The sequence below is a fragment of the Poromitra crassiceps genome, assembly GCF_964638095.1.
Source record: "Poromitra crassiceps genome assembly, chromosome: 1".
NCBI classification, from domain to species: domain Eukaryota; kingdom Metazoa; phylum Chordata; class Actinopteri; order Beryciformes; family Melamphaidae; genus Poromitra; species Poromitra crassiceps.
Window position 1 is genome coordinate 49387546 of NC_139623.1, and position 15835 is coordinate 49403380.

General features: G+C 42.2%; 1 protein-coding gene across 4 annotated transcripts in view; it reads right to left on the bottom strand.

Annotated features, from left to right (window-relative positions):
• The window catches only part of dbn1 (drebrin 1), a 410797-nt gene that overhangs the window by 108568 nt on the left and 286394 nt on the right, over positions 1-15835 (bottom strand). For all 4 annotated transcript variants that reach the window (XM_083638790.1, XM_083638791.1, XM_083638789.1 and 1 more), the window contains exon 2: positions 15150-15205. In XM_083638790.1, the coding sequence (XP_083494916.1) occupies positions 15150-15205 (56 nt within the window). The remainder of the gene's footprint in view (positions 1-15149; positions 15206-15835) is intronic.

Here is a 15835-nt window from a genome sequence, read left to right on the forward strand (position 1 = left end):
TGTCTGTCTGCCTATATAGAGGACTCACTTTCAACATTACAACAGAGTGGTACTGGAGTGTGAGACCTGTACCCTCTCATCCGTGCATTTACACACCATTTCATTCAATTGTTTTTCTTTGTGCATTTTGGTCTTTTGTTTATATATCATGTTTGTTTCTTTGTATCTTGCAGGAACAAGGCGCTACCTTTTGTGGTAGGGAACAGCAGTGCCGACCGAGGGGTAACATCAGGTATTAAAGGCGGCGGCCTGCTGGACCAGATTTCCCTGTCAGCTAGGCCGTCCTCGTTCCCCCTTTCCCTTTTTGAGAAAATAAACATTTTTGTTGCAAATTTGATACTTGTTTCTGCGTAATTCATGTTAGTCCTAACTCTAGACTTGGGGCGTAACACTGGTTGACTGTGTCACCAGTGTTCCATGTTTCCTTTAGGGGGGCTAAAATATCTCTATTTTACTTGATTTGATTCTTTTAATGTAATGCATTTTGCGTGATCTTTTATTTAAAAAAAAAACTTTTTAAAATATTTTGTGCATGTTGTCTCAATGCTTTCAATGTTTTATGTAAAGCACTTTGAATTGGTTTTCTTAACTAAGAAAACTCACCATTAGCGACCACACCCAATCCAAACGTTCAACTTAGGTGCAAGGCCAAAATAAATCATAAGTAAACTAGAAAAGTGCACTCGGTGGAGTGCAGGGCCCGTATTTATCAAGCGTCTCAGAGTGCCATTTTAGTCCTAAGTGCTGAGAATTTGTGAAATTTAGTCCTACTCTCACACTTAAGAATAAAAGCTTTTTATCAACCTTCTTAAGACTAGGAAACACTCCTACTCCCCCAGCTATTTAGGAGTCCTCAGGAGGTGTCCTAAGTGGTTAGGAGTTGCCAGCAGGGCAATGTTGACCAGTGGTGTAGTCTACCTTTTTTCAGAGGGTATACTGACTCTGACTGACATTTCCCACGGATATTGTCGCGTTTTTCTTTCATGGCTTGACAGAAAAAGTATGCCTTCACGCGCCTAGTTGGCTTGAAAATAGAACTCACGTAAAAATCGGCGCAGCTCAGGCGAGGCGTGGGTACACGGAAGGTTCACGTTGAGGCACCCTGTGTACACAGCCTCATTGACTAAAAAGGACGCCTATTTAAAAGCGTGGGTAAAGGCAAGGCTTGGGTGCTGTGTGAACGTAGGGTAACACACAGAGCGCACAGGGTGAATTTTATAAATGGAAATTGAAAACGATACATATCATAGCGCATTTCCCAGTGCGCATATGCAAATCTGAGTCATTTCGCAGTGTGTATACGGCGTATACCTGCGTATCACGTAGACGACACCACTGATGTTGACATCATGGCATTCAGGAGACAGAGACGTGCGCGAATCTTCTCCACTAAGCACAGCGTGTCATCCTCCCTCCAATTCGGCTTTCTTTTGGATTCCATGTTTGCTCATCATACAGCCTATAGAACCTGGCTAAATAGGGTAGTCAATTGACAGCACACCAGTTTCGAGTCAGTTGTGGGATTAGGTAAATTGGGTGGATTAGGAAAGATTTAGCCTATTCTTGAGTGAGTTTCAATGTAGGCTATCTTGTAGGGGTGGGGGGAAAAATCGATTCACCTAAGTATCGCGATTTTTAATGTCACGATTTTTTGGATCGATCTTTTATTCCAGAATCGATAATCGCAAATTAAAAAAAAAAAAAAAATTTTTTTTTTTTTTTTGGGTGCTTGCAGTCAGGCCACTCACTGAACAGCAGGCCAGCCGCCGCCTACTGGTTAACTAGTGGTTTTATTACTTTATTAGTTAGTCTGAAGTAATAATTACACTTCAGGGTTAAAGTGGGTGCATCTCATTGTAAAATTGGACTTCAAACGGCCCAAATCTGGCTTCAAACGGCCCAAATTTCACGCGCGTTGGCCCATATCGGCCTGGCCTGCTTGGTATCTAATGCCCGGCCTGAATTATGATCCCAGTCCGCCCCTGTTTTTAACTATATCGCCCAGCCCTACTCATGATATATAATATACAGTCTCTAGTGTATGATTCAACTTTTCCCATGTTCTAATCTAGTGTAAAAAAGCAAACAAACTGAAAAAAGAAAAGAAAAAAATAAACAAAAATCGCAATAAATCGTAATATCGAATCGCAATAATCGTAGAATCGCAATACTTAAGAATCGCAATATAAATCGAATCGGCACCCAAGAATCGCGATAGTATCGAATCGGGAGATAAGTGAATCGCCACAGCCCTACTATCTTGTATTATTTTGTTGATAATTTCTTCTGAAATTATTGGTGAATATATGCTACACTCCCATTGTGCATTTCACTGTTGAATCATCTCTATTTAGGATATTTCGTGCATAAGGGATTCCATTCAGCGATTGGCCATTCCTGTGTACTTGGAATTGCGTCATCAACATTTCCCTTTACGGCACACACACCTGTCGTAAATCAGCTCTGAGATTGACACTTAGGATTCAGTCCTACACCTCGCTGAAAGAGGGAGTGAGATGCATAATAACTGACTTTTAAGTGCAGCTTTTAGCTGGGAATTTTTTTGCTCATAAGTGTACTCTTAGCAGTGTTCTTAGGAGTAATTCTAGGAAGCTTGATAAATACGGGCCCAGATCTCCGCCAGGACCATGTTTTCCCCCAAGCTGACCCATAGACCATGTGTGTGATGAGACATCACCTGAATGCAATGTGTTAGTGAGTATTGTCATACTGAGACCACATTCTTCACAGGTGATTCCCTGTACCCTACAATTACGCGCAATATGAGTGCTGTCCACTTGGTTTCTTAGCTTTTCTCTCCTGAGTTCAAGAGTCAGTTGTGTACAGTAATTGGATCTGTGGTCTCCTTCGCCACAGAAGATGCACCTAGGATCTTATCGGGCTGCGGACCGTTACCGGGCCGCAACGCATTTGGTACAGGGCCGTGAGCCCGGTCCAATATATATATATATATATAAATATAAACATAGGCTATAATATTATATGCTGTGTGTGGTAGTTGAAACATAGTTTCAAGTTGACGTTTATTTGTGTTTGTAGTTGAAACAAAAACATAAATAATGTAGGCTACATACAGTACAACGCAAAAGGCTGTTATTTAGCCTTTGTCGCCACCTGGTGAGTAAATATATATAACTAAAACCATTAAAATTGACAACCGGTCCGTGACTTTTTTCCATGTATCTACCGGTCCTTGGCACAAAAAAGGTTGGGAACCCCTGAGCTAAAGCACTCAGACAATGCCAGAGAGATGACAGTTCCTGGCAGTGGGAGGGGGAAACTCATGTATGGGTGTATGCTATCGTCCCCCACTGCAAAATTTGTTTTATGACTTGCTTGAAAGCACTCTTTCCTTATGTCCACATTTTCTAGAGAGAGAATGTATCCTTATGGGTGATTTCAACACTGATATAACAAATAAATCCTGCCCTACTCTTAGTGGGCTGGATAGATGTTCTAGAGCATTTGGTCTCACTCAGCTGATTCATGAGCCAACGAGAGTGTGCGATTTATCTAGTACCACCATTGATTTAGTCTTAGTCTCAGACCCAGAGTCTATCTCTCAGAGTGGTGTCTTAACATATGGAATCAGTGACCACTTTTTGACCTTTTGTTCTAGAAGGGTTCCTAGGTCCCATTTTAACTCGCACAAATTTATTAAGGCCAGGTCCTTTAAACGATACACTGCAGCTATGCTAAACGAGGCTATCCGTAAACTGAACTGGTCATCCGTCACTGACACGGTCGACATCAACCTCGCCTGGATGAATTTTAAATCGCTGTTCATCTCAGCTATTGATCTAGTAGCACCCGCTAGATCTGTCAGAGTCAAGCAGAGATCCTACCCATGGTTTAACCAGGAGATCTTTGATGCCATCTGCGCTAGAGATAAAGCTTTATCTGTTTTTAAACATTCTAGAGACCAAGCAGACTTCCAAATTTATAAAAATCTCAGGAACATGGTTCAGCTCAATGTTAGAGAGGCTAAATCTAACTTTTTCTTGGACCAGATTAAGGAGAATAAAGACAATCCTAAATCCTTGTGGTTAGCCCTAAAAAGTCTGGGCTGTACAGTCAAATCCAATCCTAACTCCAGTCCCTGTATATCCCTAAAGGTTGATGGGAAAATTGTCAGCGAAAAGAAAGAAATTGCTAATCATTTTAACCGTTTCTTCACTTCTATTGCTTGTAAACTTGTTGATTGCCTGCCCTCTGGCCCAGTAACTTTTGGCCGGGACCGTCTATTTGAGTTTTATTCACGTCTGGGTGTTAAACCTAACAATTTCTCATTTAAGCCTGCTTCGATTGAAAGCATCGCCAAGCTTCTGAAAAGCCTTAAGTGTGCCAAAGCCACGGGTCTTGACAACATTGCAGCCAGGTTTCTTAGGGATGCAGCCGATCTTATAGCCCCACTGGTTGCTTATATTGTCAATCTTTCCATGGCGCAAGGCACTGTCCCGGACGACATGAAACATGCCAAAACAATCCCCCTTTTTAAGAAAGGATGCAGGACCGACCCAGGCAACTACAGGCCAATATCAATCCTTAGTGTCACCTCCAAGGTCCTTGAAAAAGTCATTCATCAACAGCTTTATGAGTATTTAACTGTCTCTAAACTGTTATTTAAATTCCAGTCTGGCTTTAGGAAGTCCCACTCTACAGATTCATGCTTGCTCTTCCTTACTGATTTTATTAGAACAGAAATGGATGCTGGCAAGCTTTGTGGCATGATCCTGATAGACCTCCAAAAAGCATTTGATACCGTTGACCATAATTTGCTTTTTTCTAAACTGACTGCCTTAGGCGTTAGTTCCTCATGTTTGCGTTGGTTTATCTCCTACCTTTCAGGCAGAGACCAAATAATAGACCTTTATGGTCAATTCTCTACTGCGTTACCTGTGACATGCGGAGTGCCTCAAGGGAGTGTCTTAGGCCCTTTACTGTTCTTAATATACATAAATGACCTACATTCTGCTTGTAATGTCAACCTGTTTCTGTATGCAGATGATTCTGCCATCCTGTCCTCCGACAAGGACGTGGAGAGGCTTCAATCCACTTTAAGTGATGAATTTAAAAGAATTAAATCATGGCTAACAGATAACAAACTCTCGCTTCACATGGCCAAAACAGAATATGTTCTTTTTGGCTCCAAACCCAGGTTATGCAAATTGGTCTCGCCCACAATTGTCCTCGAGGGTCAGTCATTTGTAGCTAAAGCTTCGGTCAGCTACCTAGGTTGCCACCTAGATAGTAGCCTAGGAGGCGAAACTATGGCCCTGAAAACTATTCAAAAGGTGACTGGCAGAACTAAATTTCTAGCCAGGAAAGCTCCCTTTCTAGACCAGTCAAGTCTTTTTTTGTTAGCCAACTCTCTCGTATCCTCCTGTTTTGATTATGCCATCTCTTCTTGGTATGGAGGTCTGACCAAGGTTCTAAAAGAAAAACTGCAGATTTCCCAGAATAGACTAATAAGGCTTACCCTGGGTTTAGCCCCTAGAGTCCATGTGGGCAAAAGTTTATTCTTGAAGCTGGGATGGCTCCCTGTGCATGCTAGGTTTGTCCAGTTGCAACTTAACATGGTCCACAACATCTTAAACAACAGGGCCCCAGATTATCTTAGCAGTCACTTCCAGAGATGTGGAGATACACACTCCCACAACACTAGAGCCAGCACTGCAGATCTGCGGCTACCTGGTTTTAGAACAAACATGGGGAAATGCTCCTTTAAATTCGCTGGGGCTTCAAACTGGAACATGTTGCCCCTCCAGATAAAAGATATAAACAGTCGTGGTGTTTTCAAGAAAAAGGTCAAATCATGGCTTTCAGATAAAATCCAAGATTAGGTTTTAAAATATGTTTTTGATACTGTTGTATTAACTGTTTGTTTTTATCTTATTGTTTTATTTCTTTTATGATTGTATTGCTGCTTTTGTGTTTAAGACCAAGGATCACAATGGAAATAAGTTCTTGACTTTATTGTGCTCATCCTTGATGTTTATTTTATTTCAATGTCTCATGTCTGTACTCTGTCCAGCACATGTAATCTTGATTTTTTTAACCATCAAATAAATTCAAATCAAATCAAATCATGGCTACTCCGATGTAAACAAAAGCCGAATAGCCAATCGAAACACTGTATGCAAATACAAGAGTGAGCCTTTGTTCTCCTTGTTTCAAGGTAGTAACAAGATTAACGTATTTAATAACCCCAAAACATCTTCATTTTATATGGAATGGATAGTTCAAATAAGCAGTGTACTACTGTAAACAAGGCCAGGTCGAAACCTGGCATACGGCCGGTGCAGATCGTCACCCATGTATACCCATACACATTTTAACAATCAACATAACACATATAAGCCGTCATCTGATTTTCCACCTTTTTTCCCTGTTTGTGTTTAGGGATGCAGGATAAAGATTTTTTTTTTTTTTTTTTTTTTTTTTATAAATGCTGCAGCTGCACACTTACTGTTTAAACTTTAATTAGGGGTCCAAGCACGAAGTGCGTGGATCCCTATTGTATCTGTTCCGTTTATTAGGGGTCCAAGCACGAAGTGCGTGGATCCCTATTGTATCTGTTCCGTTTATTATTATTATTATTCCGCCCTAAAACAGCATGCATGTCAAAAACTGTAAGGGCTACAGTAGCCAGACCTTGCACATAGGTTGGAAATGTGCCCCACTACTCAGAGACAAAAAATTAGCCATATTGGCCAGATGGTGGCGCTATAACAGACCCTTTTGCGTATTGACCCATAACTGCTGAATCGTGAGGCGTAGAATCAAAATTCCACATCTGCTGGATTCCCTGGATCAATACGCATCTATCCATATAGACCACGCCCATTTAAGTCTGCTAGATTTTCCGCCATCTTGGACTTTCTCAAAAAAAAAAAAACGAACTCGTCCTAGGCCATTTGCCCGAATGAGCCCAAACTTTTTCTGTGTCATCTCTGGAATTCCCTGATCTAAAAACTTACAAAGAATTTGGATACGTGAAACTGTCTTGAAATGATAAATGTTTAAACTTTTGATAAACGAACTCGTCCTAGGCCATTTGCCCGAATGAGCCCAAACTTTTTCTGTGTCATCTCTGGACTTCCCTGATCTAAAGACTTGCAAATAATTTGGATACGTGAAACCGTCTTGAAATGATAAATGTTTAAACTTTTGATGACACATGCTCTGACACTATGTCATCACCGATGACATTCTTGTGACATCACTGATGATGTCATCTATGATGTCATCTATGATGTTATCCTTCCTCTACATAACATCAGCTCTCCCAGTACCTCATCCACTCTACAACAGCAAGGCGGCAAGTAAAGTAGCTCATCCTTCCTCTACATAACATCAGCTTGAACAAATGGTTCAAGTTCTGGCCTTGTGCTTATGCAGACCAGATTAATGACTACCACCACTACTACAAAAGCATTGGCTTTTCATTGTGACAACCAATTACTTAGATCACCATTCAGGAACAGTTTGTTTAATCCTTTCCTCACTGAGCACATCTATAACCATGATCAGAAGTGTACAGTAGAAGCAGCACACGATCTTCATCCAATGGACTCGGAACACAAAAGCAACACCTCAGTAAGCTGTCCACTCATGGCTAACACATCTAAGCTTATCAGGAAGCTAGGATTTGAAATTATGACAGTTTGCCTAGAAAAAGTCCATTACTCTTTGACAGCCACCATTTGGCTTACCACCACCACTGCTACTTACTACATATTACTTACTACAAACTTGGTACACTTGTGCACATATCAACTCTGACTAAATGTGCAATTCAGTGTCTATATTAATATTATCTGACATATAACCCCCAAGTCACCAGAAGCTTGGACCCCGCATCGCCGCTTGCGGCTATATTTATTATTATTATTATTAGGGGTCCAAGCACGAAGTGCGTGGATCCCTATTGTATCTGTTCCGTTTATTATTATTATTATTCCGCCCTAAAACAGCATGCACGTCAAAAACTGTAAGGGCTACAGTAGCCAGACCTTGCACATAGGTTGGAAATGTGCCCCACTACTCAGAGACAAAAAATGAGCCATATTGCCAGATGGTGGTGCTATAACAGCCGACTGCACGTATTGGCCCATAACTGCTGAACCGTGAGGCGTAGAATCCAAATTCCACATCTGCTGGATTCCCTGGATGAATACGCATCTATTCATATAGACCACGCCCATTTAAGTCTGCTAGATTTTCCGCCATCTTGGACTTTCTCAAAAAAAAAAAAAACGAACTCGTCCTAGGCCATTTGCCCGAATAAGCCCAAACTTTTTCTGTGTCATCTCTGGACTTCCCTGATCTAAAGTTGTATAAAGAATTTGGATACGTGAAACCGTCTTGAAATGATAAATGTTTAAACTTTTGATAAACGAACTCGTCCTAGGCCATTTGCCTGAATGAGCCCAAACTTTTTCTGTGTCATCTCTGGACTTCCCTGATCTAAAGACTTACAAAGAATTTGGATACGTGAAACCGTCTTGAAATGATAAATGTTTAAACTTTTGATGACACATGCTCTGACACTATGTCATCACCGATGACAGTCTTGTGACATCACTGATGATGTCATCTATGATGTCATCTATGATGTCATCTATGATGTCATCCTTCCTCTACATAACATCAGCTCTCCCAGTACCTCATCCACTCTACAACAGCAAGGCGGCAAGTAAAGTAGCTCATCCTTCCTCTACATAACATCAGCTTGAACAAATGGTTCAAGTTCTGGCCTTGTGCTTATGCAGACCAGATTAATGACTACCACCACTACTACAAAAGCATTGGCTTTTCATTGTGACAACCAATTACTTAGATCACCATTCAGGAACAGTTTGTTTAATCCTTTCCTCACTGAGCACATCTATAACCATGATCAGAAGTGTACAGTAGAAGCAGCACACTATCTTCATCCAATGGACTCGGAACACAAAAGCAACACCTCAGTAAGCTGTCCACTCATGGCTAACACATCTAAGCTTATCAGGAAGCTAGGATTTGAAATTATGACAGTTTGCCTAGAAAAAGTCCATTACTCTTTGACAGCCACCATTTGGCTTACCACCACCACTGCTACTTACTACATATTACTTACTACAAACTTGGCACACTTGTGCACATATTAACTCTGACTAAATGTGCAATTCAGTGTCTATATTAATATTATCTGACATATAACCCCCAAGTCACCAGAAGCTTGGACCCCGCATCGCCGCTTGCGGCTATATTTATAATTGTTGTTTTTCTTTGTTCTTTGATGTGAATTTATGGCTTTTTGGCACCTATATGTAACCTTTTAAGGTTGAGATAATTGTATTATCATTATAGGGTCCAAATATTTCAGTAAAGCACTTGAAACACTTGAAATATTCTTGCTTGGGTGGTATCATTCTACTTGAAATGATGGTAAAATGTATTATTTTTAGTAAAATAACATGTCACGTGTGCAATGCAATATTTGTAATGGAATCATTATGGGACACGGCTATAGGGCTGTCCCAAACGATTATTTTCTTATCGATTCGACTAAGGATTATTTTTTCGATTAGTCGATTAATCTAACGATTATTATTATTATTATTTTTATTATTATAAATTTACCCAAAACAAATAAATAACCAAAAACTTCTCAATTTCTGTATTTTATTTAACCATCTCATTCTCTTTAACAGTCCAACATAAAATCTCTCAAATAAAATTAAAGCAAGAGCTTGTCCTCAAATAAAATGAATATAGTGCAATTCAAAATAAAATAGTAGAATAAATTAAATTCAAGTCACTTTCAGGAGGAATACCAAAAACCTTGTGCAATGTCAATGTGTGCTGACGTCAAATGACGCTGCGCTGATGGGTAAGCGCTATGTTAGCGGCTAACTGTTACTTGTCGTTACTGTTACTTGCACTTTAAACTGCTGCTCTAGACTGCTTTTACAATGTTCTTTTTGTCTTATTTGTTTTTATGTATGTACTTCGTACTACGCTTCCTGCAATCCAATTTGCCCTTTTGGGACACTTAATAAATCTTGAATCCTTGAATCCTTGAATCTTTTAAATGGCAGTAAAACGCCACTGAATGACCAAATTGATTTAACTTTTAACCATTTCGATTTCCACTTTCCATACGGACCCCAGTATTGGTTAGTTGTTTATAACGTGACTATATTTATAACGTTTATAACGTAGGCTACTCCGGTTTCCAGTTTATAACTCGGGTCTACAGCCAGAGTGCGACATGTAGCTATTGCGCAACACACAGATTCAGCCCGCAAACCGGAGTACGTTATTAACGTTATAAATATAGTCACGACGTGAACAACTAACCAATGCTGGGGGTCCGTATTGAAAGTGGAAATCGAAATGGTTAAAAGTTCAATCAATTTGGTCATTCAGTGGCATTTTACTGCCATGTAAAGTAACGAAAAGTAACAGCCGCTAAAATTAGCCACACGTGACGGACAGGAAGTCCGAAACCGGACATTCGTCAAATAAAACAAATTTCAAAGTAAAAGCCCATCTTGATGAAAGGGTGCCAGAAAGGGTGCCAGGAGTGGTGACTGCAGCGATTGGGACAGACATGCTCCTATAGGCCAGTGCAAGCACCGGCCTAAAAATGAAAAAACTAATTTTCTCAAGAAATAGACTTTAGATCCCCCTAGTGGAAAACTGAAACACCCGAGTTGCGGTCTCTACCGACAGGAAGTGTCACATTTGAAGAAATTCTGTCAAGGCGTTCCTGAGAACGAGCTCGAAAATAGCATTCATGAGGTCACAGTGACCTTAACCTTTGTCCTTTGACCACCAAAATCTAATTCGTTCATCCTTGAGTCCAAGTCGATGTTTGAGCCAAATTGGAAGAAATTCCGTCAAGGCATTCCTGAGTTATCACGTTAAAGAGCTTAGAAATGGGGTTTGTGAGGTCACAGTGACCTTGAACTTTGACCTTTAACCACCCAAATCTAATTAGTTCATCCTTGAGTCCAAGTGGAGGTTTCAGGCAAATTTGATGAAATTCCGTCAAGGCGCTTTGTCCTTTGACCACCAAAATCTAATTCGTTCATCCTTGAGTCCAAGTCGATGTTTGAGCCAAATTGGAAGAAATTCCGTCAAGGCATTCCTGAGTTATCACGTTAAAGAGCTTAGAAATGGGGTTTGTGAGGTCACAGTGACCTTGAACTTTGACCTTTAACCACCCAAATCTAATTAGTTCATCCTTGAGTCCAAGTGGAGGTTTGAGGCAAATTTGATGAAATTCCGTCAAGGCGTTCCTGAGATATCGAGTTAACAAGCATGAAACAAGTGGTCGTGAGGTCACAGTGACCTTGAACTTTGACCTTTGACCACCAAAATCGAATCAGTTCATCCTTGAGTCCAAGTTTATGTTTGAGGCAAATTTGATGAAAGGCGTTCCTCAGATATCCCATTAACAAACATCGGACGTACGTACGTTCATTTCTCCTTTTCCCGTTCCCGGATCGTTCGGCACCATGAAATGTGGTGCGAATACAGAGGCGGACTTGGGTCTTCACTTCAGTATAAAAATATAAACTTTAATTACCTATAAAATACATTCTAAAAGGATAAAGGGGAAGTGGAACAGAATGATGGCGTTAAAGGTCTTTCAGCAGCTTTGTCTGCTCTGTGTGTCGGGCTGGACTGTCCCTGTGAAGCTGTGTGGAATTCTCCCCTCTGCACAGGTGATAGGACTTAAGTGCAATCAGTGACCTGACAGGCAGAGCTCCTCCTCCGTGCCTGTCAATCACTGGCCTGGCTCCTTCAACCAAATAAAATGCAACATAGGCTGTGTTAGCTTGCACAAGTGCCCGGCTTTCACGGTTGGAATAACGTTAGCTGGAATATTGTAATAGACACATATTTTCAGAACTTACCAGGAGATGTGTTTCATAATGTACATGGGGCCCACACAAGTTAGCACACAACCATGACATCAGCCATCAGCTAACGTTAGCTGTTTGCCTTTGGAGTCACATAACAGACACTGGACTGGAGGTTTTATTTGGGGTAAAGCATGAGGAGTGCTTTGACTGTGGGAATGTTGTTCACAAGCTTCCTCTTCTCATAGCTGTTGTAACAGAAGAAAAAAACTAACCCTGCATGCAGCCTTGCTAACATAGAGCCCCAGAAGGCAGCGCTGTGCTCGTGTGCTGCCCCGTATGTTACATTAAACTAACCCTGCACGCAGCCTGGCTAACATAGAGCCCCAGAAGGCAGCGCTGTGCTCGTGTGCTGCCCCGTACGTTACGTTAAACTAACCCTGCACGCAGCCTTGCTAACATAGAGCCCCAGAAGGCAGCTCTGTGCTCGTGTGCTGCCCCACCCGTACGTTACGTTAAACCAGTGTATCTTAAAGTGTGGGGCGCGCCCCACTTGTGGGGCGCAGTGGTATTACAGGTGGGGCGCGGGTGAAATCCGCGGAACCAATGTTTTAGCCATTTTTAGGTCGGACTTCTTTTCCCCGTGAGGAAATAAACAAACCCCGCGCTTCCGTAGTGACACGTTCATTCATCAGACAGACTGGAGGCTGTTTAGTTTAGATTAGTGTGTACAATGAAGAGACATTTGGCAGGGACAAACAAGGAGTCGGAGGGCGGCAGTCAACTAAAACAACCGAGACGAAAATATGATGACGCCTATCTTGCTCTGGGATTCACAGTCAATGCGGTAGGAGACGAGGAGAGACCAGTCTGTGTTCTCTGTCTGAAAACTCTGGCAGCGGACAGCATGAAGCCTAACAAATTAAAAAGACACTTGGAGACAACACACCCCACTTTCGTCAATAAGCCACTCTGGTTATTTCAGAGGAAACTCGGTGAATACCGCAAGCAGGAAAATCGCTTTGTAAAAGTGGCATCAGTGAACAGCAAAGCACAACTAGCGTCATACAAGGTCGCATACAGAATTGCACAGTGCAAGAAGCCGCACACCATCGCTGAGGAGCTCATACTCCCAGCAGCTATCCATATGGTGTCAACTATGCTGGATGAGACCAGCGCTGCAAAATTGAAGACTATCCCGCTGTCCAATGACACAGTTGCAAAACGTATATGTGACATTTCAAATGATCTCGAGGAACAACTCACGGAAAAACTGACAGACACACGTTTCGCCGGACGAGGCTACGGACAGCAATAAAGACTGCTTGCTTATCGCCTATGTTCGCTTTGTCACGTCGGAGTCACTGAGTGAGGATTTGCTGTTTTGCAAGTACGTTACAAGCAGAGCAACAGCTGAAGAGCTATGCTTCTGGACAGTTACCTGACACAACACGGGCTGAATTGGGAGAACTGTGTGGGTTTTTGCAGCCACTAATACTGAGAAAACTTGAGTCCTCACAATTATTATTATTATTTTCTGCACAGGTTGCACTTTATTATTCTTTTGAAAAGATTTGCAGTGGAAAACAGGCTCATTGCAGCCACTAATACTGATAAAACTTGAGTCCTCACAAATGTCTGCACTTATTATTTTCTGCAGGTTGCACCTTATTATTGTTTTGAAACGATTTGCAGTGGAAAACAGGCTCATTGCAGCCCTTAATACAGTGATAGTGACTTGAACTCACAATTAAGATATTTGAATTGATTTTGTTTTGTAGAGGTTGCACTTTATAGTTATTGTTTTTGAAAAGATGTGCAGGGCAAAACAGCCAGAATATAGAAATGAATGGTCATTATGTCAATAAAAGTTAAACTTGGACCGTTTTGTTTCAATTTTGTTGGGGCGGTGGGGCCCGAAAGATTTTCTTCCTCCAAAGTGGGGCCTGACAGAAAAAGTTTGAGAACCACTGCGTTAAACTAACCCTGCACGCAGCCTTGCTAACATAGAGCCCCAGAAGGCAGCGCTGTGCTCGTGTGCTGCCCCGTACGTTACGTTAAACTAACCCTGCACGCAGCCTTGCTAACATAGAGCCCCAGAAGGCAGCGCTGTGCTCGTGTGCTGCCCCGTACGTTACGTTAAACTAACCCTGCACGCAGCCTTGCTAACATAGAGCCCCAGAAGGCAGTGCTGTGCTCGTGTGCTGCCCCGTACGTTACGTTAAACTAACCCTGCACGCAGCCTTGCTAACATAGAGCCCCAGAAGGCAGCGCTGTGCTCGTGTGCTGCCCCGTACGTTACGTTAGCCAGATGAAGCTAAACTTGTTAACGTTAGATTGAATCTGTTAAACCAACATTTGTTCCAAAAGGAATTAACTTTAATCAAAATGCTACGGCGGCAGACATTAGCTAATCACCCCATAGCTGCAAATCAGTTCAGCGGATGTTGCCCAGCTGAACAGGTCGCAGTCTGCGCTACTAGGAGCTGAGCTGACCGGCTGTATTTCCATACAGGCGTCATTTTGATAAACTGACTCCAGTCCCATCCACCGATCACTGCACAGACTCTGGCTCCAAAATGGTGCAGAATCTGGATTATTTTGGTCTCACTATAGCATACCGGTAGGAGGTGCCTATTTATATAGGTCAGAGGTCAATACAGACTACCTGAGTGCAGACATTTTTCTATTGTTTACAGTTTGGGGGGAAACCCGTGTGTGTGTGTGTGTGTGTGTGTGTGTGTGTGTGTGTGTGTGTGTGTGTGTGTGTGTGCGTGCGTGCGTGCGTGTGTGCGTGCGTGCATGTACGTGTCTGAGTTTCCGTTGTCCGGTAATTGCCGGACTTCTAAAGCATCAATGTTATTATCATATGGGGGACCGTGGAACAAAATCCTATCAAATAGGGGTCCGTGGTCTCATTTTTGTCAGTTTTGAGGTCCTTCATGTGAAAACATGTGAGAACCACTGCTATAGAGAGAGAGTGCAGCAGGTGCAGACGGCTTCAGACTCGCTGTCTGACTGTGTGTACGTGTGTGAGAGAGTTCACTGCGTGTTTCACTGCTCTAACTCAATTATTTAATAATGTTGCTTTGTCACGTTCTGAGCACCCGTGATATTTTCATAATTTGCCAACCCAGACCGCCTGCGGGGCGGCCCAGCCCGCGGGACCCGGTGGGTTCTGGGTGACCCGCACATCACTAGCTTCCATAGAGAAGGAGGCAAGGGAGGAAGAATGGCAGAACAACAGATTAGTGCAAGTTAGAGACTTACCCCCCGATGATGACAGTGTCAGATCATTACCGTCCCCCTCATATGCATACAAGGCCCTGTTAGAGAGAGAGAGAGAGAGAGGAGGGGGGGGGGGTGTCAGTCAGACAGAAAGAGTACAGTTACAGCATCGTCTGATTTGACATTCATCTCATTCACAGCCTCAGTGGAGACGAGACAAGAAAACCTTACGCACGCACGCACGCACTCACACACACACACACACACACACACACACACACACACACACACACACACACACACACACACACACACACACACACACACACACACACACACACACACACACACACACACACACACACAGGACTGCTTAATCCACTGAATCTTTTGATTTGAGGTTAATCTTTGTACTAGTTGGACAGGGAGCCATCTCAAGAGTAGTGAAGAGTAGGGCTGTTCCATATCATCTCCACCATGGAGGAGTTCATTCAAAAAAGGGGAGTGGCTTCAATACTGTGGAAGTGGTTTGGTTCTAAAACAGCACAAACCACGGTCATTTGAAGGCATGTTTGAATATTTGAAGGCAAACTGTTACATGTATGCATTGCCGACATATACAGTAAAACTATAACACTTTGTTGTATGTTCTTGAAATTAATAATCTAATCTGTTTCAGTATTTTGTCATATCGTCAAGAATATTGTTTTGGCATAAATTCCCTGAAA